At 49.8% G+C, this 23,799-nt stretch overlaps 1 protein-coding gene and 1 pseudogene across 1 annotated transcript; one reads left to right on the top strand and one right to left on the bottom strand.

Moving 5' to 3' along the window:
* Positions 1-23,799, top strand: part of LOC134432680 (zinc finger protein 850-like) — a 589,027-nt pseudogene that overhangs the window by 80,122 nt on the left and 485,106 nt on the right.
* On the bottom strand, positions 22,010-23,765 carry LOC134432772 (zinc finger protein 239-like). The gene is made up of 2 exons (XM_063181682.1): positions 23,623-23,765; positions 22,010-23,469 (listed from the first exon to the last, which is right to left on the bottom strand). Exons 1-2 carry the CDS (start codon positions 23,717-23,719, stop codon positions 22,631-22,633), a joined length of 936 nt encoding a protein of 311 aa, XP_063037752.1. The 5' UTR covers positions 23,720-23,765; the 3' UTR covers positions 22,010-22,630.

Below are 23,799 nucleotides of genomic sequence, written 5' to 3'. Positions count from 1 at the left end.
CACTGTAGATCTACTCTCTCTTATACACCGTACACTTATACACTTGCACGATTAGAAACACAGTGCACTGACCACACAATGCATTAACCATACAGCGACACAGTGTTTGACACACACACGCATATAGAGATTCATTCGACCCACCCCCAGGGTCGCTAGTGGCTGGTCTATCAGACAATGAACCCCCAATACAGTGTCCGGACACTACACACATACACACACATAGACGTCCACTCGACCCACCCCCAGGGTCGCTAGCAGCTGCTCTATCAGAACAACGAACCCCCGTCTCTAATCCAGCTGCTCCACCAGCTACACCCAGACGTCTCTGAGTGATTTACTCCCTAGCTCTCTTTTCTCCTGGGGGCCCCTCAGTACATACCGTATTCTCCTCCGCAGCCAGCAGGTCCTTGTCTGTCCTCGCAGGAGGCAAGTCGAGATGAGCGGAGCCCCACTAGGAAAAAAATCTTAGGGAGCACCTTGGAGGTCTGTCTATCCCCCCGCCCCTGCAGGGACAGAGAACTCCTGACTTGGCTCACCATAATGTTTTGCGGAGAAAAGAAGAAAACTCTACAACTTTGTCAAAGTTGTAAAGTTGGTACGTTTATTACAGCGCTGGATGCATGCGGAGATTGCTCTCTTCAAAAAAGGCATGCATACCTCTGAGAACTTCAGGTCTCTTTTTATCTCTCTCTTAAATACATATGCATACAGTTTCACAATAGGTTCATACATATTCATTTTTATGGGTTTCGTGTGACATTTACCACTAGTTCCTTTGTATCAGAAAAAATTCCGAGGTCAGGTTGACTTGCCCTTACAGCAGTCTCTGTCTCCTTCTATCATCTTCTGTATCCCGCCATTATCTCTGTCCTTCGCTGAAGTAACTCCACTGAGCTTAGACCTTGCAGTCTAGCTAAATAACTATGGTTTCTAACTACAGACTCAACTCAAAAATGTACATTTCACTTAAATTAAAATGGATTTCCATCCTGAAAAATTTTCATTTTGCTTCACTGTCGTGGTTTGACCAGAAATGGGACATCTGGGATATGTTGTTTTGCTGTGGTTACCAATGGGTGTTCGGATTTTAAGATGAGCACCTGGTTTGACCAGTGGAGCATTGGATCCGCCTCTTGAGACTACAAACCCAAGGAGTTAAAAGCAGGGCTCTTGTCCTTCAGAGTGCTCTTGGGATTTCCTGCGTGGATGGTTGGGCCTCCCTCCCCTGGCCCAGTTGCTGGCTGGGCTGGGAGAGGGGAAAGCCACGTGGCCCATATACGGTAGGCCCGGATTCGGTGGAAGGGTGGGGGGAGCATCGAGCGACCTGTTTACCCCCCCCCCCCCCCCTTTTTGGAGACGGAGAGAATGCAGCCTGTGCTGTTACCCTGTTACTTTGAAACTTGATATCATGTGCCGGCAGCACGGCTGGGAGGAGAAGGTGGGGGGGCAGCGAGCAGCCCAGCGGCCTGAGAGAGCCTTTAACCCTTGTGGATAGTGAGAGCTTCACGGATCATTACCTTTCCTAGGAAAAGGATAAGAGTGGAAGATGAAGGAAGAAACAGGCCAGTAAGGTGGTCTAGCAAAGAGAAAGAGAAATGTTGAAGGAATGGGGGAAGATGGAGTGGCAACTTTGCTGGACTTTTGTTGTAGATCCATGGACTGTCTCCTGGTGATACAGAGGCTGCATTGCAGGGGGAAGCGGAGGCTCGGAGCCAGGAGAGTTTGATGTTGAGACCCCTCAGCCCCAGGGGGTATAGAAGAAATGGGGGGGACAAAGGTCCCAGAGATGAGAGTGTGCTCTGCTTGGAACGAGACGAGGCATCCTTAAAAGGCACACCCTGAAAGCAGGCCTCTGCCTCATCCCATGCCTGGTGGTGAGAGCACCTTGGCATGGAAAGGAGATGTCACGAGATAGCAGGACTCCGGGCGGTGTGCTAATTGTGACAAGAAGTCCGTGGTACAAGGAAGGACTCCGTCTACTCCTCATAAGCTGAAGATTTGATTTTTTTTTTAAAGGGTAGTGCCAGATGGAGTGTGAATAATTTTGGGAGTGTGGATAATTTTGGGAGATGAATTGTACTGGGATCTGGAGGAGGAGGGGGAAGTGTTTCTGTGTAGTTTTCATTCTCCTTGTGATTTCTTTTTCTTTTGTGTATGTGTAGTTTAGTAATTGTGTGTAGTTTAGTAATTCCATGTAGTTTAGCTAATAAACTTTTCTTTATGTTTAAGTTGGAGCCTACTTTGCTTATTCCTGCTCACATCTCACAGCAGATATCAGGTAGAGGTAGACTCATGGGGGCTCTGGCTTTGCCAGGCCCAAACCATAACATTCACTCACCCTGGGCTCTGCCTCGAGCTGTGCAAATTCCATCAGTGCCAGCAGGCAGAGCTTGGGGTGAGGGGCAGAGGGAATCAGCCCAATTCCTGCCCCGGGCAAGGGACCCAGGTACATTGTCCACACTTTGCCCAGCAGTGTTCATTTGCATTTCTAAAGCTCTTCTGGAGGCTGCCTGGAATGAAGCTTCTCTTCCAGGGCAGCCATCTGGTGAGTCACATGTGGCCCCCCCAGAATCTGATTTAAAAAAAAATGTATTAACTATTTATGTTCAAAGTATTACAGGTAAATCTCTTCGATTTGGCAAAATGCAACATAAAGGCGAACGTGGGAAAACCCAGACCAAAAAGTGATTCTCACACTTCTGTCCAAAAACCCACCTGACAATATAAAGTGGGAATATTATGAAAAATTTTTCCCATGTTGTAATTTTGCCACTGAAACTTCAGGGAAAACAAAAACTCTCCAAGAATCTCTTTAGTGTTAGAGAGTCAATACATTCCTTGGTTCTGGCCAGGATGTGCAACAGAAATAATTTCTTTCACAAATAGCCCAACTGTGCAGAGAAAATCATTCCATGCCATGTGAGATTTACTAAATTTTTCCTAAACTTTATGTAGTCTGGACCAATCTAAATCCACTGGTTTAATGTTCATTGCTTCCAAGTTGTATAAGTTTTTAGTATTTGGTTGCCTGTTGGACCCGGATTTCTTCCCCTCTGATGTGTGAATTCAGTCTCCACACTCCTGGATTTCCTTCGCAGCCTTTTCCAGCCCAGGTGTCTCCAGCTCTGCCGGGGGCAGTGCCTGGGGTAGTTGTTGGTTGTTGTTTGCTGATGGGTATTCCCAGTCTGTTTGAATGTTAAACTCATCTCCATTGAGTGGTATAACACCCTTTAAATAAAAGCTTTAAAATTCATTTCCCAAAGGCAAAGACAAACCAAGCCTGAGCAAAGAAATAAGATTTAAAAGGAACAAACTTGGTACATTTTGCAGCAGTGCAATGGCAGGCAGCCCAGAGTGTGGGTGTCAGTGAGCCCCAGAGCTCAGTGGCTGGAGATGGCAGAGGAGGGTGGCCAGGATTGCAGAGGATTCCAGGCGAGGATCTGTGGGCAGGCGCAGGGGCTTGGCCCGCTGTGGAGCCCTGGCTGCTGCTGCGTTGCCTTCAGGGCAGGCTCAGGGGCGGCCTCCCATCCTCCTGCTGCAGGCGGGAAGTGCAAATCTCCGGGGCTTCAGAGCCCTTGAGGCCAGGCTGAGGGGTCCCCCCGTGTTGAGCTGTGCTGGCGGCTGTTTCTGGCCTCAGGGACACTTGGCATGGGCCCCTTGGCCACCAGTGGTGCTGCTTTGCACTCCTTAGGCAGGGGCCGATGTCTTGGCTGGGTGTTGGCAACAGCAAAGTGCCAGGGCAGTCTCTGTGCCAGCCCAGCTTCCTGTGGGAGAATATCCCTTGATATCTGCTCCAGTGGTTGCTGAAGCAGTGAGAATTGCTTTTGCCCCCCTGTTAGGTGCCATGGTGTCAGCAGAAGATATTGAATCCTTCCTGCTCAGGGCATTTCAGTGCCAGGCTCTCACAAGCACCCACAGCTCCGCGGGTTGAGCTGAGCATGGGGCAGTGACCTGCGCTGTGTCTGATTCCCCTTCCTTCCCTCCCCTAGGACAGGGTGTTGCTTTTAGATGCCACTTGTCCTGGTTGCTTCAGAGTGCTTTGGAGAGGCTCCATATCTAATTTTCCCTATTTTCCTGGGGCTGCCAGAACTACAGGGTTCACTTCAGCATAGGCCTGGACAGACATTTGACACAGAGGTACAACAGAACCGGCCTCTGTAACCCTTTTTATAATATTAATTTGTGTTACGAGTTTAGCGATCAAATCCCTTCTCAGTAAATCACGATAACAATTAGGAGCAAATAAAAATTCACGCATTTCAAACCCATCTCCCGGATCTACTTACATTGATTGAATAAAGCCATACATCTTTCCCACTTATCCCCTAACTAATTAAACATATTTTTAGCATTTCCCCCCCCTTAGGTCTAAGATTTATAGTGGATTGAGAGGCCCCTGTATCCATCAGAAAATGCCTCCTCTCAATGCAGACCCACCCTGAATGTTCTCAAGGGCTGCAGTGTGGAGGGTCCCTGGTGTGATGGGAGCTGTGACAGCCCTGCCAATGCATGTCCATCAAGGGGTGGACTTGCTGGTCCTGAGGGTGCTGCTGTCTGTGCTTGCAGTGTCCTTGTGCCCTGCAGCTGGAGCCCTGGTTCCTTGCCAGGGGCTGTTTGGGTGGGCTCTCCCCTGCCGAGCAGGGCAATGCCTCTGCCATGAGCTTGTGGCCGAGCCGTGCCCTGGGTGCTGGGGCCCCCTTGGGCCCTGGGGTTGATCCCTCGGGGGCTGTAGGAACTGTGCCCTGGCCTTTGCCTTCAGCTTGGCCTTTTGCTGCTCCCTTCTTGCACTCACCTGCTGTGCCTTTGTGCCCAAGTGCTGCAGGGCCTTCTTGTGCCCCTCCTGCAGCCCCCTCAGTGTCTGTGGGTGCTTGTCTCATTTTACAAGAGAGGTGTCTGCTCGGGAAGGCAGAAAAAGCCTCTCTTGGAATGGAGAATGCAAACCCCCTCCCTCTTAATGTTTAGACCAGTGAAACGAAGGGGCTCTCAGGCAAAGATATGGGAATAGGAATACCAGTTCTTTACTAGTGTGTATAATAAAGTAAGCAAACACCAACAGCTGCGGCACTGACAGCAAACAGAGCCCGGACTCAGTCCTGGCCTTTGGGCTGCGGCGCTTTGCCCTTGGGTGCAGTTCCGGGCATGGCCGGCAGGGGCGCTGGTGGCTCCCGTGGGGCGGGGCAGCGCATCCCTCCCATGGGAACCTCTCTGAACGGAAGTAGACCAATCCCTTCAGCTAAATCTTTCCCTTTTTTACTTTCTCTAGCCTTTCTCCCGTGTTCTGGGAAAGAATTTGGAGAGGGCTGCCTTTTAACTGAGCTCCTAGTGTTTCAATAAGGTGCTTCCTGTAGAGAGAGAGAGTTTCTCTGAACAGCCGGAGCTGTGGTTATCAAGGGGACGCAACTCAGAGCAGGACGCGGTCAGGGGAGGATATCCCGCCGAGGCTCGGTGGGAGTGTGGGCAGGGTCTGCTGACGGAATTGGCAGAGGGGGATCTTCCCGTGGAGTCCGAGGCGGAGCGTGGGTAGCCCCCACATGGCTGATGGCGGCTGATCCGGCAGCTGCCGGCAGAGCAAAGGCAGGTGGGAGAGCCCGGCAGCAACGGCGGTGCCCAGCGCAGGTGGCACGGGCAGGGCAGCCAGGGATGGGATGGCTGGGACCCCCCCTGGGTGCGGTGGGCGCGGTGACCTCGGAGCAGGCGGCAGGACAGAGCAACCTCCATCTTCCCCAGCATGGCCGGCAGAGCGGCCGCGGGCCAGGCAGTGGGAGCAGGGCACACAAATTGAGCGACAGCACCGGGGCAGGTGGAGCTGCCCTGGGCAGTGAGGCCGCACCTGGGATGGAAACCGGGGCAGGCGGAGCTGAGGTGGGCAGCGAGCCGGGACCCGGGACAGGCGCCTGGGCTGCGAACGGAGGGGGCAAGACCTGCAGAGGATCCCACTCTCTGATTTTTCCTCTTGTTCCCTTCCCTTTCATATCCCTTTTTCTTTTCTTGTTTTTTCTCAGAGGTTTCTGATATTTTAAACATTTTTTTCTTCTAAAATCTCGTGTCTAACATATGGCATATTCTCTTCTAGATTAAATGAGGTTTTTACAAATAAATCCAGAGCCTAGCAAATCTAAACTTCTGCTTGGATACTTTGAAATTCTCAAAGAGCTAACTCATGAAGTCCTAATGTTGTTTTTCCCATCACCTTTTTATTTATCCTTTGGCAAATTAAGCATCTTTCAGTTACTTGTTTGCAAATCCAAAAATCCCAATGCACCCGTAGTTCCTTAAAAAATGATCACACAAATCTTGAGTACCCCAGTGGGTTTTCTGATTCCTGTCTTCTAATATTTTCTTAGAAGCACATTTTATTAAGTAATTGTCTTCCATAATGAAGTTTCCATTTCCCTGATTTATCTTGTTCACTTCCTGTCTTGTTTAATTCTTTTTTCTCGGCTTCCCTAAACTTTGGAATTTCTGGTTTTTCCTCTTTTGGAGTTAATATTAACATAACTCTTTCACCTCCATTTTCTGCTGCATCCTTAGCTCTGTGATCTGCCAAATTATTTCCTCTTCTTTCTGGGGTCTTTCCCTTTTGGAGTTCCATTATATGTACTATAGCTATCTCTTTTAGGCAGTTGTAATGCCTCTAAAACCTCTAAAATAAGTTCCTCATGTACTAATCCTTTTCTTCTTGAATTAAGTAATCTTTTCCCTTTCCAAATTTTTTAAAGGTATGTACTACTCTAAAGGCATACCTTGAATCAATATATATAGTTCCTTTATTTTGTCTTAAATATTCTAGTGCTCTTTTTAAAGTACATAATTCACAAGTTTGAGCTTACTAGTTTAAGGTTAATTTCCCTTTTTCCATAGTTTGCATTTTTTTCCCATCGACTACTGCATACCCTGTATTTTCTCCTTTTGCAAGCAATTTCATCTCTATTTTTTTTCCCCCTTTTTTCCCCTGTATCCAACTTACTGGTTTTCTGTGTCATTTTTCAAGATCTTATCTATTCATCTTCTGCCTCTGTTTTTCACATTCATTAACAACATAAATACCACTTTTCTTTCAACTACACACACAAAAATAAAAATCTTTTTTCTCACACTACTTTCAGTACAATACACCTCCCTCCAAGGAGATATAGTGAAGCTTAAAATACAGAATCTACATTACCTATACTTTCCTTCGTCTACATTCACTCACTTTTATTTCCCATTCTCTCCCACACATTCTTTCCCACCCTCAGGACACAGAGTGGATCCCTGTTGACAGAGAATCGCGGGTCCCTGTGGCCCCCCCTCACCTTGGGGTGGCCTCTGGGTCTCAGTATCTCCGTGCCTCCTGGGAGGGCCCTGACTCTGCAGCCTCCGGTGCCTTTAATCTGTGAGGCTGATTTGTGTGTCACTCACACTCTTTAGCCACGGCCCCCTCACACGCCCTGGGGACAATTGCCCATTTGCAGGTCACCTGTACCTTATGCCACAGCCCCCACACACCCGGGAGAACAATGGCTTATTTGTGGGTCACACACTCCTCTTTGCACAGCCCCCCTTCCCACCCGCCCAGGAAGCTGAGGCTGATTTTGTGTGTGACTCACTCTCACACAGAACAAGACAACATAAGGTACCTTCTGTTATAAATTATCAAATCGAGAGCCAAACCTATAGGAAAATGTAGCAAAGATTTATTAATTTGTCTGTGAGACTGAAGTTCGGTCATCTACACTACCAAAGCCAAGGGTCAGCGTCGAGCCCGGGTTTGGTGCTGGGTGAACACGGATCTGAGCTCCGAATGTCAGAGTCTCCCCCTGTTCACAAATGCTGCGTGACGCAGCGAGTTCTTTTACAGTTTATTCTGCTCGAGGTAGAGATGACTGAATGTTCTTTGTGTCTCTTCCCATGCATAACCGTGTCTTTACCTGTGCAGAGGTGGACAAAGACTCAGTCCCGGTGTCTGATGTTGTCAGTAGACTCTGGGGAAGTCAGCATTCACATGCATCAGGGTGGGGCTGTGGATCATTGTGGCAGCTGTAATCGTCGAGACGAAAATCACTCTTGGCTGGACTTGGTGACCCGGGGAAGCCAGCGATTATCGCCCTGGAAGCTTCTATTCTTTCATTAAAATCCCCGATGTTTATCTCAACCAATTCCAGGAACTAGATGTATATGAATAAGACACTGCTCCTGGCCAGGATGGTCAAAAGACATAATGTGGATTCTACAATATTTTATACATTAATAGCATGATTTATCTCTACCATATACATCACTTTCACATCACCTATTACAAGTTTAGGTGATCCTTGCCAGTCCCCGTGCTCTTGGATATCCCTCAACCCAGCTGTGTTGTCCAACCCCAGATGCTCTTGAGCATATCCTCAATCCGACAGAATTCTGCCCAACCGTGGATGCTCTTGGAATGTTAATTCCTCAACCCAGCAGGTTTTCATTCTGGATGCTCTTGGGCTCTCTAATCCCTCAAACCAACAGCATTTTTAGGAGCCCCTTTTGTCCCGTTTCCTAGTGGATTTGGCTCGGAAACTCCTCTGCTCCCTTCCTCCGAGGGGTCCAGCCCCTCTCTGAGACCCAGTCCCAGTTACTCCGGGGGATTCTCTCACTCCTCTTATCACTCGCTGTGTCTCTTTACTGGCTGCTTCCCTCGAGGAAAGTTGGAAACGCAGCGTGGGAAACTCCAGCACTCACTTGGCAGGTCTGGGACAACCAGCCCTCATCTCATTCACAGCCCAGAGCAGAGAATGAGGGGAGAAGGGAGCCCGGGAGCCCAAACAGCCCCGGCATCCCGAAATGGGGAGAGGGAAGCGGGGGGAGCTTTTGGCATTGCTGGGACTGCCAGCAGCCTGGGGAGGCCGGGCACTGAGGACAAGGGGGACCCCCAATCCAAGTGTGACCCCAGCAGCTGGGACAGGGGGGAATCCCTGAACACCAGAAAGGAGGGACCAGGGATGGGGAACTCCTGGGACGCTTTTTCAGGGCTGAATCTTGGATGTTGGGGAGGTTTTTCTGGAGCCCTGATGGCCAGTGACTTGTAGAGATGGACTTGGGCAGAGGGACCTTCAAACTCAATGTGTTTTGGGGAAGATGAAACAGGAAAGCCTTATAAATACGATTGTCTGGCAAAAGATTTTGTGAACATAAAAAGTATAAGGAAGATTAAAATGAAAGCAAGCTCTGAGATACCTCAGTTAGTGAACAACTGGAAAACAATGGTGTGGCTCAACTGCAGGTAATCCCCTTTTGATGAAACAATTCCCTCTGCTTGCAGACAGATCCAAGGGTCAGAGCAGACCTTATTAGCTCAATAGAAGGGGTCCAAAGAGGAGTTTTTAGGGTTTAAAATGTAACACAGTATGGTGATGTAATGATTTTTACAGGCTGTATGTAAATGCTGTAGGATTTGTATCTTGTGCTAGATTGGTTAGTGAGAAATAGAATATTCAACACAGAAGATTGATTGTATTGTAACGGGAACCTCCCTCTCGTATGCTCTTCTCCTTTTTCTCTCTTACCCTCTCACCCTCTCTACCCCTCTTTTCTCTCAGGCCTGCTCCGAGCTGTGCCTTGCAGCTCCAAGCAGGGCCCTGCACCCAGGCCCTTTGCAATAAACCGCAAGTTCCACGACCTGGCTGCAGAGCTCTCTCGTCTCCGTCCGTCCCGACTGTCCAATCCCCCGACACTCCTACAAACACGCTCATCCCTTGTTTTCCCCAAACCAGGATTTACCATTGCCAAGGCCTGGGACGCTGCGAGGAAGAGGAAGATGCCCCAGGACACTGAGGCAGGTGAGGAGGAAGTCAGTGCCCCTTTCCCCTCTGTGCTGCTCCATCTCCCAGCCCAGCACAGCCCCGGCTGCAGCTCAGCCCTGGGGGGATCTCCTTGCCCTTGCCTGTGGCACAGAGGCAAATCCCATCCTGTCCTTGTCCTTCCTTCCCCAGAGCAGGAGCTGAGCATGGAGAGCAGGGAGGACAAATGCCCGCGGCAGAACCTGGTGGAAGAGGCCGTTTTGAGCGGCTCCACGGTGCAGGAAGCCAACAGGGAGGAAAAGCCCCGGAGATGCCGCACGAGGAGGGGCTGCAAACGCAGCTGGCGGGGATCTGAGGGGGAAAGAGCCAGCCTGGGCCGGGAAGGCGGCTGGAGATGGAGCCAGAGCTCGGAGCTGGTGCTCTGTGAGCAGCTCCATGATGGGGAGAAGCCCCACACGTGCGTGGAGTGTGGGAAGAGCTTCAGGCGGAACTGCCACCTGATTGTGCACCAGAGGATCCACACTGGGGAGAAGCCGTACGAGTGTGGGGAGTGTGGGAAGAGCTTCAGCCAGAGTTCCCACCTGATCAGGCACCAGAGGACCCACACTGAGGAGAGGCCCCATGAGTGTTCCAAGTGTGGGAAGAGGTTTAAGAACAGCTCCTGTCTCCTCCAGCACTATTGGATGCACAGGGAGGAGAGGCCTTTCCAATGCCCCGACTGTGGGAAGGGATTCAAGCGCAACTCCAACCTCATCACCCACCGGCGCATCCACACAGGGGAGAGGCCCTACGAGTGTGATAAATGCAGGAAGAGGTTTCCGACCAGCTCCAGTGTCCTCCTGCACTATCGGATTCACACAGAGGAGAGGCCCTTCCGCTGCCCCGACTGTGGGAAGGGATTCAAGCACAACTCCACCCTCATCAGGCACCAGCGCATCCACACTGGGGAGAGGCCCTACGAGTGTCCCCAGTGTGGGAAGAGCTTCTCCAGGATCTCTCACTTGACCCAACACCAACGGAGGCACTGGTAAGGGAAGCCCTGTGAGTGCCCCGAGTGTGGGCAGAGCTTTGTGCACTGCTCCAGCTCCATCCCCCACTGGGGGAGGCACTTTGGGCACAGCCCAGGTGAGCCACATTCCCTGTGATCCATGTTGAGAACATACCTGGCTGTTTCGCCTTTTAATTTCACCTTAATTTTTCTCTATTCTCCATCTCTTTGCACTGCAAAAGCCAAGAGGAATGGATCTGTCACCTCAAAATCACTCAAATCCCAGTGAAAACAGCTCAATCTGACCCCAAAAAGAGCTCAATCCCACCTCAAAAAACTCAATCCCATGCCAAACTCACTCGATTCCGCAGCCATCAGGCTGAGATGAGGTTGGGAAATGATTTAGAGTCTTGGGGTCTCAATTAGAGTGGTGGGATGGAGATTGTGTGGGGCTGGGTGTGTGGGATGTATTTGACAGCAAAGAAAACTGAGACTTCCTGATTTCTCTCCCGTTCATGTTCAGTCTGTTGCAGTTCTGTTTGGAGAGCGCCGCCTTCTCAGCTCATTGTCTTGGCGTCCCCTTTTCTCTCCTGCCTCTCTTTGCCTGCTCTGTTTCTCTCTCAGTGTCTCCCTGGACCCACGGACCACCAGAGACCCTGCCCTGATTTAATTGACCCAGGCACCACCAGAGACCCTCCCCTGATTAAATTGCCCCCTCCCCTGATTTAATTTAGCCTTTCCCTGTTTAAATTCCCCTTCCCCTGATTACATTGACCCCTGCCCTGATTTAGATGACCCCCTCTGTCCCCACAGACCCTCCCCTGATTATTGATTATTTTATTTCCCAATTATTATTTTAATTCCCAGTCCCAGGAGCTGAAGTCCTGAAGGCTGGCAGGGAAATGTCTCTGTAGGATTTTGCTCCATTTCCCTTCAAGGGCGGGAACATATTTTCCTGGTTGGAAGCTGGAATTGCAAACTTCTGGAATGTGTGCAGGGCAACACGGACTGGGATCAAACATGGACTAGGATCAAATAGGGATTGGGATCAAATATGGACTAGGATCAAACAGGGACTTGGATCAAATAGGGACTGGGATCAATAGGGACTGGGATCAAATATGGACTGGGGTCAACTATTCACTGGGATCTATTATTGACTGGAATCCTACAGTGTGAGATAAACTGGACTGAGCTTATATAGACTGGGATCAAATACGGGCTGGGATCAAATATGAATTGGGATAAAAAATGGACTGGGATCAAATATGGACTAAAATCAACTATGGACTGGGATAAACTGGACTGGGATCAAATCAGGACAGGGATCAACTTTGGACTGGGATCAAATATGGCCTGGATCAAATATGACAGATTTTATGGACTGGGATCAAATGTGGACTAGGATAAGCTATGGACAGGGATCAAATATGGACTGGGATCAAATATGGATTGGGATCAAATGGACTGGGTTCCTACAGACTGGGATAAACTGGACTGAGATTATATAGATGTCACGGTTTGAGAGAAAGTTAGTTTTCTGGGATATGAAGTGGTCAGGCCAATAGGTGCTCACATTTGAATACTGGCACCTGGTTTGACCACTGGGGACATTGGATACGCCTCTGAGAACTCAGGGGTTTAAAAGCAGAGCACTCCCGAGGGAAGCTCTCTTGGGTTCCAGTGAGGGAAGCAGGTCGGACCTCCCCTGCCCAGCTCCTGGCTGATTTGGGGCTGGGTGAGGTAGGCCTGGCCCGAGGATGGAACGGTGGAAGAGCCCTGAGAGGCATAGGGCAGCCACACCTCCCCCCCAGGAGACAGAGAGAGACAGAGCGCCTGTGCCACCGTGAAATTTGATATCCTGTGCTGGCAGCACAGCCCGGCTGGCCGAGAAGGGCAGGGGGATGCAGCGAGAAGGGGTCCGGCAGCTGTGGGAGCTTTGGGTGGGCAGAGCCCGAGCTTTTTATCCTTTTTCGGACAAGGAAATCTTTGCAGAACATTAACCTTTCCTAGAAGAGAGATAAGAGATGAAATGGAGCAAGGAAATGTGCAAGTGTGAAGGTCTGGGCAAGTGAAAGATGTCGGGAGAGTAGAGAAGAATCTTAGGTGGGAAGAGATGATGGAGTGGCCTTAGCTGGACTTTTCCTGTATAGCCATGGACAGAACCATGTTTCCTGTGACACAGAGACTGCATCCAGGGGGAGGCAATGGCTCAGAGCCAAGAGGGTTCAGTGTTGGTACCCCTCGGCCCCAGGGGATGAAATTTGGGGGGGGGCACAGGTGTCCCAAAGGTGCGACTGTGCCCTTTTTGGAACGGGACAAAGCATCCTTAAAAGGACAACCCTAGAAGTAGCTCTGGTCCATGTGCAGTGGTGAGAGCACTGGGCATGGAAGGAAGATGTCACAATGGCAGATGTTCTCCAGGCGGTGCCACGAGTGACGTGGAAACACATGAGGTTTCAGCGGTGTTTCCTGGGGAAGCCTATGGCACAAGAAGGATTCCTCTCCCCTTGATGAACTGAGAATTGATTACCTAAAGGGTGATGATGTACCGAGATTTGGTGATTTGGGGGATAGATGTATTGGAAATTTGGTGGCAGGGGGAGGAAATGTTTTTGGAAAGTTTTCATTTTCCCTGTGTGTTTCTTGTTACTTAGAGTTGTAGTTTAGTTAATAAAGGTTTCTTTTCTTTATTTCTAAGTGGGGGCCTGCTTTGCTTATTCCTGGTCACATCTCACAGCGGACACCAGGGAGCATATATTTTCATGGGGACACTGGCATTGTGCCAGCATCAAACCGTGACACCTACGCTGCCAGTTGGCCTTTTTCCACCTCTCCAGCCATCCCCACAGAGCATTGGCTACCATCCATGAATCAGTGTAGAGGAAGAGCTTTGGCCATTTCTCTCCCTTAGCATTGTCCAGGGCCAGCTGAACAGCTTTGAGTTCTGTATGTTGACTTGATCCACCTTCTCCTTCAGCGGCCTCTGCAACCTGTTGTGTGGGGCTCCATATGGCTGCTTTCCACTTCTGGTTCATCCCTGCAATGTGACAAGAACCATCAGTGGAAAAAGCGTAGCACATTTCCTCTGGGGGCAGTTGGTTATAGGGAGGAGCCTCTTCAGCCCATGTCACTGGTTCTTGTGGCTCTTCATCAGTAAGACCAAAGTTCTCACCTTCCGGCCAGTTTCTAATTATCTCCAAAATCCCAGGGCGATTCAGGTTTCCAGTATGGGCACACTGTGGGATAAGAGCAATCCGTTTACTCCATGTAGCATCAGTGGTGTGGTGGGGGGTGGGAACCCTTCCTTTGAACATCCACCCCAGCACCGGTAGTTGGGGTTCCAGGAGGAGTTGTGCTTCCGTGCCAATCACCTCTGAGGCAGCCTGGACTCCTTCATAGGCAGCCAAGATTTCCTTCTCTGTGGGAGTGTAGTTGGCTTCTCACCCTCTGTAGCTTCGACTCCAAAATCCCAGTGGTCGGCCTCGAGTCTCCCCAGGCACCTTCTGCCAAAGGCTCCAGGACAAGCCATGGTTCCTGGTTGCAGAGTAGAGCACATTCTTCACCTCTGGTCCTGTCCTGACTGGCCAAGGGCAACTGCATGAACAATCTCCTGCTTGATCTGGGCAAAGGCTTGTTGCTGCTCAGGGCCCCAGTGGAACTCGTTCTTCTTGCAGGTGACCAGGTAAAGAGGGCTCACGATCTGACTGTACTCAGGAATGTGCATCCTCCAAAAGGCTATGGCACCTAGGAAAGCTTGTGTTTCTTTCTTATTGGTGGGTGGAGACATCGCTGTGATCTTGTTGATTACGTCTGTAGGAATCTGATGCCGTCCATTAATAAGGCCTCCGATCAGCCTTATCATGAAGCAGAGCCTTGGTGCTCAGGATCTCAGTCCCTGAGGAGGGACCGGGTCCCGAAGCCAGCTCAGGCCAATGCCGGGGGGCTACCTTTCTAGCAAGCCTGGTGATATTCAGCTCTATAGTGATTAGCAGCTCTTAGGACCTCAGCTCTTTGCTTGCTGGGTAGTGGAGCCCCGGGCTTGAGGCAGCAGCAGACAGAGAGAGGAGAAGGAGAAGGCAGAAGCTGTTCCACAGAGAAGGCTTTATCTGGGGGTCCATGAATGGTCTCAGCTCTTCTTCTTCTGAGCTACTGGTACAGTATGCTACTTTTATAGGCTTGGCAAGCATCCCAACTTGACCAATGGCAAGGGAGTAGGGGGACCATAAAATGACCGACAGGTAAAGGCTACCACGGCATTGCCTTACATGGTTATAGAGACAGGTTATAGGGCAGATGTCCATGTAGTCAGGAAGCTTCCTTGCTGCTGTGTCAGCATTCCTTTTGGTAGATTCTCCATGGTGCTTTTGCTAAATGAATGGGGTTTACTACAGTCCATCTTGCCACTTCCCTCCCAGGAACTGAATCTCACGAGCTGGTGCCCTTACCTTGACTTTTTAATGGCAAAACCAGCTTCCAGGAGGATTTGGATGATTTCCTTCCCTTTCTCAAACACTTCCACAGCTGCGTTCCCCCTCATCAATATACTGCAGATGTTCTGGAGCCTCACCCCTTTCTAGTGCAGCCTGGATCAGTCCATGGCAGATGGTGGGGCTGTGCTTCCACCCCTGGGGCAGTCGGTTCCAGGTGTACTGCACTCCCCTCCATGTGAAAGCAAACTGAGGCCTGCATTCTGCTGCCAGAGGAATGGAGAAAAATGCATTGGCAATGTCTATAGTGGCAAAGCACTACGCTGCCTTGCACTCATGCTCGTACTAGAGCTCGAATTTGTCTGGCACGGCAGCGCTCAGTGGTGGAGTCACTTCATTCAATGCACGATAGTCCACAGTCAATCTCCATTCTCCTTCAGATTTTCGCACAGGCCAAATGGGGCTGTTGAACGGTGAGCGGGTCTTGCTGACCACACCTTGGCTCTCCAGTTCTTGGATCATCTTTTGGATGGGGATCACAGCATCTCGAGTGGTTCTATACTGTCATCGATGCACTATGGAAGTGGCAATTGGCACCTGTTGCTCTTCTCCCTTCAGAAGTCCTGCTGCAGATGGGTTTTCTGACAATCCAGGCAAGCTGTTCAACTGCTTGACACCCTCTGTCTCTACAGCAGCTATTCCAAATGCCCATCTGAGTCCCTTTGGGTCTTTGAAATAGCCACTTCGGAGGAAGTCTATACCTAAAATGCATGGGGCTTCTGGGCCTGTCACAGTAGGGTGTTTCTTCCATTCATTTCCAGTCAGGCTCACCTCAGCTTCCACCAAAGTAAAATCCTGTGATGCCCCTGTCACACTAGCAATAGAAACAGACCCTGTCCCCACATGTAATCCTTCCATAAGCCACGAAGGTCCTTCAGGGAAAAGGACTCAATATTTGCATCTGATCTTGCACCCGCTGCTTTGACTCCTGATTTTATGAGGGGAGGCATTGAGGTTCCTACTCCTTCATCATCATCATCCACATCATCCACTGGTCGACTGGTCTTGTCCGTGCATTTCTCACTTCTACTACTGGCAGCAACAGCCATTGGTTGAGGCTTATTTTCTGGTTTAGCTGCTGGCTTAGGCTCACTATCTGGTTTGGCTGCTGGCTTTGAGCCTGGGCTGTTGGCTGCAGCCTGAGTCACCGAGATAGTTGCTGATTTATCTCCCTGCCCCCCTGCCTCTGTCTGCTGCCCGACAGGATCTAGCAGTGAGCGATGAGCACAAGCCAGGGCCCAGCTCACTGCAATGACTTCCTCTCCTTAGGCTCATCCTGGTACTTCTCTTTCAGATATTTCCCCACCTCAGCTGGGTTCTGAATTTGCTCATGGGGAAAATCCCAGACTATAGGGTCAGAGAATTCCTTCAGGATTTGGCCCATATCCTCCCATTTCCCACACCACTTAGGATTTTCCACACCGGGGTCTACTCCTGAGTCAGGGGTCTCATCAGCCCATCTAGAAATCTCAGCCCTCATCCTAGAGAAGCAGCAGGCTGTATAGAGGAAGGTTACCAGATTGAATACCAGAAAGATGGTTTCTTTAACGTTCAGGGGATACTGAACATCCTTCAATAGTGATGCAACAGATTCATAGAAGAAGGAAAGCAAAGGCTGAAATGCCTGATCCCCTGCTGCTCCTCCTCTAACAAACTGGATGCATAACCATGGCCATGAACCATTCATACCTGGAGCAGACCCCAGCATGTTTATAAACTTTTTACAAATCATTACCACCAAGCCCAGCAGGATAGCTATTCTGGTCATTGTCCCTCTGCTATAAAAACTACATATTAGGGACAATACTAAAGTTATTTCTGGGTAAGAAAATAAACCTAGGGTCCACAGAGGTATTAAAATCTCAAAAAACCTTAGGGACCAGAAATGCATGCAAGCCTTCACCCCAACAGACATTATGAATTCAAAAAGCATGGCTATTAGCTGCTTTATACAAACACAGAGTAATGGCAACCAAAATGCACTCAAAACAGGGTTTTTCCACTCTCGCTCGAGCCCCACGTATTGGGCGCCAAATTTTGTCCTGGTTTAGGGTAAATTTGGTAGAGAATCTCCAATGGGGGCCCCTCCAGAAAGCAAACCCACACGGCCCTTCCCCGCAACCGGTTTGGGAAGGATTCCTCAGAGAGAAGTGGAAAGAACCTGTTTATTTAACAGGCACAGCACCCCCAGCCACAGAATGAACAATACCGGATGACACCGCTCTGAAAAAGGTGACAAATTCAGAAAGTCTCTCTCGGGGGTGGTCGCTCTGTTCTCAGTCCCTCCGGCGCTGGGGCAGCTGCTGCAGCCACAAGGTGCAAACTCTCGGTGTTCTCAGGTCCCAGTCTGGAGCAGGTTCGAGAAGGTTGAAAAAACGAAAGGAGAAACAGTCCAGGAAGGAATTTGGACTGCTTAGCTAAACTAGCTAATGAGCAGGAGCAAAAGCAAGCAGAAGTGAAGCAGAAGTAAGAGCCAGAGAGAGAGCAAAGCAAAAAGGCGAAAGCAGAACTGTGCACCTCCCTGTCTCAGTGTCCTTGATAAGAAAAACCCAAACAAAACTTTCACACTACAGAGACAGTCTTAAAGGCACAGAACATATGAATGGGGATACAAGCATCATAACGTCACCCTAGGACACACGGGTGTCCTGAACAGTGTCATCCCATTGTTATCCTTTTGATACTAATTCTGTTTGGCTTTATTTTATCAGTAGTCCTATTCATTATTAAGTGGAGCATGAAACAGCAGACAAGATTGACGTCTATATTCATGCACACAACTTGACTGATGTCCTCTACAATGTGGACATCCCCATGACATTTGACACAAGGCAATTATGAATGAAGCCTATGTGTTTTGGAATAATCCTTGATTTCCATTTATGATTTTGTGGAAATTACGTTTGATTTTTAGTGAACTGTTTTAGAAAATAATTTTTTAAAGTTAATGCTTCTATTAATATGTGTTGATTGCTTTTGCTTTTGATTATTTGTGACCGGTTTTAACCCTTTAAAATTGTTTTAAAAGTAATATTGCTTTAATTAATCAACCATTTGTGAAAATTGTTATGATAATCAATATTATGTTTGTTTATTGTTTCCCTTTCCCCCTCCTACTCCTATCCTTTTTTTTCCCTCTTTCACTCTTTTTCCTCTCTTTCTATCGTCCCTATTTTTCCGGGTTATACTACCAATGTACGGCGAGTTCTGCAGACTCATCAATGATGCTCCAGACTTCTGCTGATGAAGATCCCTCAAGACAATCGTGAGTCATGGGGTCGTGTGAGAGTCTGTCCGAATTTTCCCTCATCTGCCTCATGATTGTCATTGGGGGACCACTGAAGAGAAGAACTCCCTGTCTTAAATCTGTCTCCAAGGGAGAAAGTCATGTGCCTGAGACCTGAGAGCGTTGCTAAGCCATTGTTCTCACAGGTGTTGTTTGCTGTGTGCTACACTGAGCCCAATGAGAAGAAGAAGGGGGCACCGTGCCCTTTTTGCAACAACAGCCTTGGAAGCTGTCCCACCTCTCGGCCTGGCTGGACTTCTGCTGAGTTTCAGGTGATTTCCCCACAGAAGACCCTCACCTGTTTCACAACCACCGTGACAGACAGACTGAGATGTAAGGAGCCTCTCCATCAAGGACTGAGACATGGAACCCCCATGTGAAAAGGCCCCTCTGCTCCTTCCAAGGACTGGGACTGAAACCCCCAGCCCGGGGCAGGTGTGTGGGGGAGGCAAGCTGACCAAAGCGAGATGTTTGCCTGCAGGTTGTGACCGCTGGACCAAGAAGACAATGGCTCTCGTTTACTGCTGAAAGTATGAACTACCTGTTACATCTATTCTTTATTGCATCTGTTTCCCCACCCTCACAATTTCCAATAGAGTTATCATAATAAAAACCTCTGAGTTAGCAAGAGACTTCGAGATCTCCCCGACATAACAGTGGATCCTCGACTGGACTGGACCAAAGGACTTTGTCTCTATGTTTGGTAGCTCTATCCCCTCTCTCTTTCTTTCTCTCTCTCTTTTGTCTCTCTCTTCCTCTCTCTTTTTCTCTCCCTTAATCCCTCTATCGCATTTTGCTGTGGTCATTCAATGAAGGTGCATTTTTTTCGATTATCATTGCAAACCCCCTTGTACTGGGTCGGTTCGTTTTGCACCCTGAGATCAGATCTATGAACCATCACGAAATCCATCCGTGAGGACGGATCGTGCCATCTCCCAAGGACCCCTCCCCAAATTCCCCCCATAGCCCCCCCAGCACCCCCAGACCCCGCTAAAACCCCCTCAAGTTCCCCCCAGACCCTCCCCAAATTCCCCCCCAAACCTCCTCAAGGCCCCTCCCCAAATTCCCCTCACGACCCCTCCAGGAACCCTCACCTGTCCCTGCACCTCCTCAGCAGCTCCCGGAGCCCCCCGTCCTCTCCCAGCGCCTCCCACAGGACCCGCCCGAGCCCGGGGCGGCTCCCGGGGGTTCCTGAGGGGGTCCTGGGGGAGGAGGGGGCGCCCGCTCCATGCCCGACCCCGGGGTCAGGGGGCACTGCTTTGTGCTTGGCTCTCATTGGCTGGAGCGGCGTGGGGAGGGCGGGAGTTCTGGAGGGGAGATGCCCAGTGATTGGTTGGTTTTGTAGAGGGTGTGGTGATTTACAGGAGATGGGCAGGGAGGCGAGCGGTGATTGGTTGGATTGAGGCAAAAAGGCGGGAGTTGGTGAGGGGAGACGTGCGGTGATTGATTGGATTGGGGCACAGGGAGGCCGGTGTTCCTGAGGGGAGACACGCAGTGATTGGTTGGTTTGGGGCAGTACGTGCCGTGATTCGTTAATTTGGGACATGAAGCGCAGTGATTGGATGGTTTGGGGCAGGGCATGCTGCTATTGGCTGGGAAAAGTCCGGGATTTTTAAGGGACATTCCAGTTTTTTGGGGGAAAAACTCTCATATTTTTAAGGAAAAGTTCCCGTTTTTTGCAGGAGAAACATTGCCGGATTTATTGACCCCACATGACCACAAATAACCCAAATAATTCCAAAACACTCAAAATAAACCCTAAATACCTGGAAAAAAACCCAAACAATACCTAAAAGTCCCCCAAATAACCCTGAACAAATCCAAACAACCCCAAAATAAAAAATAAACCCCCAAATTAAACCCAAAAAACACCAATTGATTTCAACTACACCTAAAAAACCCCATATACACCAACATTAACCCCAAGAACCCCAAATAATACCAAATAAGCCCAAAGAAACCCAAATACTTCCAAATAAACCCAAATAATTCCAAATAACCCCAAAAAACAGAAATAAACCAAGTAAAACCCAAGATAAATGCCAAATAGTCCATAAATAACCCCAAATAAACCCCAAACAAACCCTAAATAAACCCAAGTAAACCCCAGTTCCTCCCGTCCCCACCCCAAAACAGATCCCGACCAATCAGAACGCGCAGCGCTGATGACGTTCCACTTGCTGGGCACAGACTCAGAGCACTGGTGTTGCCTTCTGATGCAAGGCAAGGCGACCTGGCTCTGAGGAAACGGCACGGCGACCCAAACTCTCCAGGGTCACTCGGGCCAAGAACACACGCAGACACCAGTATGGTGGACAGTTGAAGACCTTTATTGTCCCATCTCATCGGGTTTTATACTGGGAAAGTTTTTTCTCTACGTCAGGGGGTCTTGCCTTACTGTAATTGGTTAGTAAGGAGTCGAAAGTTATTAGTGTTAGGGGGGACTACATTCTTGGGTGATCCCTTATCACTAGGTGTTAGGGGGAGAGGAACCCTGCTGCTTTCCGTGACATCGCGAGATTTTCCGAGCGCCTGACCCTATCTACTACACACTGGCCCCGCCGAGTGATTTTCAGCCAATCAGCGCACTTGCCAGCCACAGACCAAGGCCTCTCACTTTGGTAAATACTCAGAGATCACACGGGGTAATTTCCAGCCAATCAGAGCGTGTCTCGCTGATGACTCATCAGTTGCCAGCAGCGGAATTTGGGGGGGGGGGAAGGGGACCCTGGGGATGGATTTGAGACCCAAAATTAATCCACAACGGGGTCGGGACCCCAAAACGGAGAAGGAGGGGCCTGGAGACCCCAGGAGGACCCTGAAGCCCCTAAAACCAAACACGGGGGAGGGGATTGGGGGAATGATTGGAAAGGGGAGGGAGAGTGGGAAAAAGAGGGGTGTGGGACCCCAAAGTTGAGGTGGGAGATGGATGGGACCCCCAAATTGGGGTGGAAGGGGATTGGGACCCCCAAATTAAGCTGGAAAGGGTATGGGATCCAAAAACTGAGCTGGGAGGAGGATGGGACCCCCCAAATTGAGCTGGGAGGGGGTTGGACCCTCAACCAGGATGAATCCACTTTTGATGCCAGAATATGTAAAGTAGTTTATGGATATACAACAAGGCCATGAATATGCAACAGACTGATGTAATGGGAGACAAGGACCTTCGAGCAAAGGTTGTTATGGCCACCAAGACCCCCCAAGTTATTTTCGGGGACACCTCTTAATTAATCTGGTTTTAATTACATCAGTCTGTTGCATATTCATAGACCCTCATCCATATCCATAAACTAATTTACATCTTTCAGGAACTATTTTACATGGCCCAACCTTGTGGGTTGTCTCCCTATTTCAGGAGTCTCCACTGAAATAGAAAATGTAAACCCCCTCCATTTGATTATTATTATTATTATTACTATTACTATTACTATTATTATTATAGTACAAAAATATAAAATACTTTTGAAATTAAGGAGCTCTCAGGCAAAGATATGGGAGTAGAAATAACAGTTCTTTATTAGGAAGAATTAAACATACAAATGCAGTACTACAAACAAAAAAAAAAGAGTGATAGAGTCAGTATCCTCTGGGAATCCAGTGGAAGAGGTTCATCCTCTTGGAATACAGAGGGAATAGGGCTGATCCTTTGGGAATCCATTTCTTAACCCCGAAAGGCAGGTGAAAGGCAGGGCCATGGAATATTTACAGGGTATCCCAAGGGTGGAATTGGGGATGGGGTCAGGGGAGGAGTTCTTAGCAACACAAGAAGGGTAAGATCAAATTCCTGCCTCTTAGCAACAGCAGCACTCCACACAGAATGCATCCCCAAATCCTAAATTCCCTCTAAAACAACTGAGAAATTATGGAACTTCAGATATATTCGACCAATTTCCTTCATTTAATCCAGTTTTGGGTGTTTTTAAAGGATGAAGGTGAAGCAGAGGAAAATTAAGGCCAAACCAAAAGGAGAAGCAGCCAGGTGTGTTCCCAACATGGATCACAGGGAATGTGAGTGACCAGAGCTGTGCCCAAAGTGCCTCCTCCAGTGGGGGATGGAGCTGGAGCAGCGCACGAAGCTCTGCCCACACTCGGGGCACTCACAGGGCTTCCCTTAGTGGTGCCTCTGTTGGTGTTTGGTCAAGTCAGAGCTCCTGGAGAAGCTCTTCCCACACTGGGGACACTCGTAGGGCCTCCCCCCAGTGTGGATGCACCGGTGGGTGATGAGGGTGGAGTTGCACTTGAATCCCTTCCCGCAGTCGGGACAGCGGAAAGGCCTCTCCTCTGTGTGAATTCGATAGTGCTGGAGGAGAATGGAGCTGGTCTGAAACCCCTTCCTGCATTTATCACACTCGTAGAGCCTCTCTCCCGTGTGGATGCGCCGGTGCGTGACGAGGGTGGAGTTGTACTTGAATCTCTTCCCACAGTCGGGGCATTGGAAGGGCCTCTCCTCTGTGTGAGTCTGATAGTGCTGAAGGAGATCGGAGCTACTCGTAAACCTCTTCCCACACTTGGAACACTCGTAGGGCCTCTCCCCAGTGTGGGTCCTCTGGTGCCTGATCAGGTTGGAGCTCTGGCTGAAGCTCTTCCCACACTCCCCACACTCGTACGGCTTCTCTCCAGTGTGGGTCCTCTGGTGTATGATCAAGTGGGAGCTCCGGCTGAAGCTCTTCCCACACTCCACGCATGTGTGGGGCTTCTCCCCATCATGGAGCTGCTCACAGAGCACCAGCTCCGAGCTCTGGCTCCATCTCCAGCCGCCTTCCCGGCCCAGGCTGGCTCTTTCCCCCTCAGATCCCCACCAGCTGCGTTTGCAGCCCCTCCTCGTGCGGCATCTCCGGGGCTTTTCCTCCCCGTTGGCTTCCTGCACCGTGGAGCCGCTCAAAACGGCCTCTTCCACCAGGTTCTGCCGCGGGCATTTGTCCTCCCTGCTCTCCATGTTCAGCTCCTGCTCTGGGGGAGGAAGGACAAGGACAGGATGGGATTTGCCTCTGTGCCACAGGCAAGGGCAAGGAGATCTTCCCAGGGCTGAGCTGCAGCTAGGGCCGTGTTGGCCTGGGAGATGGAGCAGCACAGAGGGGAAAGGGGCACTGACTTCTTCCTCACCTGCCTCAGTGCCCCGGGGCATCTTCCTCTTCCTTGCAGCCTCCATGGGGTCGGCAATGGGAAATCCTGGTTTGGGGAAAACAAGGGATGAGTCCATTTGTAGGAGAGTCAGGAGGTAGGATGGTCAGAACAGATAGAGACGAGAGATCTCTGCAGCCAGGATGTGGAACTTGTGGT

The sequence above is a fragment of the Melospiza melodia genome, assembly GCF_035770615.1.
Source record: "Melospiza melodia melodia isolate bMelMel2 chromosome 7 unlocalized genomic scaffold, bMelMel2.pri SUPER_7_unloc_1, whole genome shotgun sequence".
In the NCBI taxonomy this organism is placed as follows: Eukaryota; Metazoa; Chordata; class Aves; order Passeriformes; family Passerellidae; genus Melospiza; species Melospiza melodia.
This window is presented reverse-complemented; position numbering and strand designations above follow the sequence as displayed.

What these genes read in the sequence shown, in the direction of transcription:
- LOC134432772 (XM_063181682.1), bottom strand. Translation starts at nt 23,719, where the DNA reads ATGGACTCATCCCTTGTTTTCCCCAAACCAGGATTTCCCATTGCCGAC. An exon ending in GCCCCGGGGCACTGAGGCAG is followed by an intron (nt 23,470 to 23,622) that starts GTGAGGAAGAAG and finishes TTCCTCCCCCAG; the next exon opens with AGCAGGAGCTGAACATGGAG.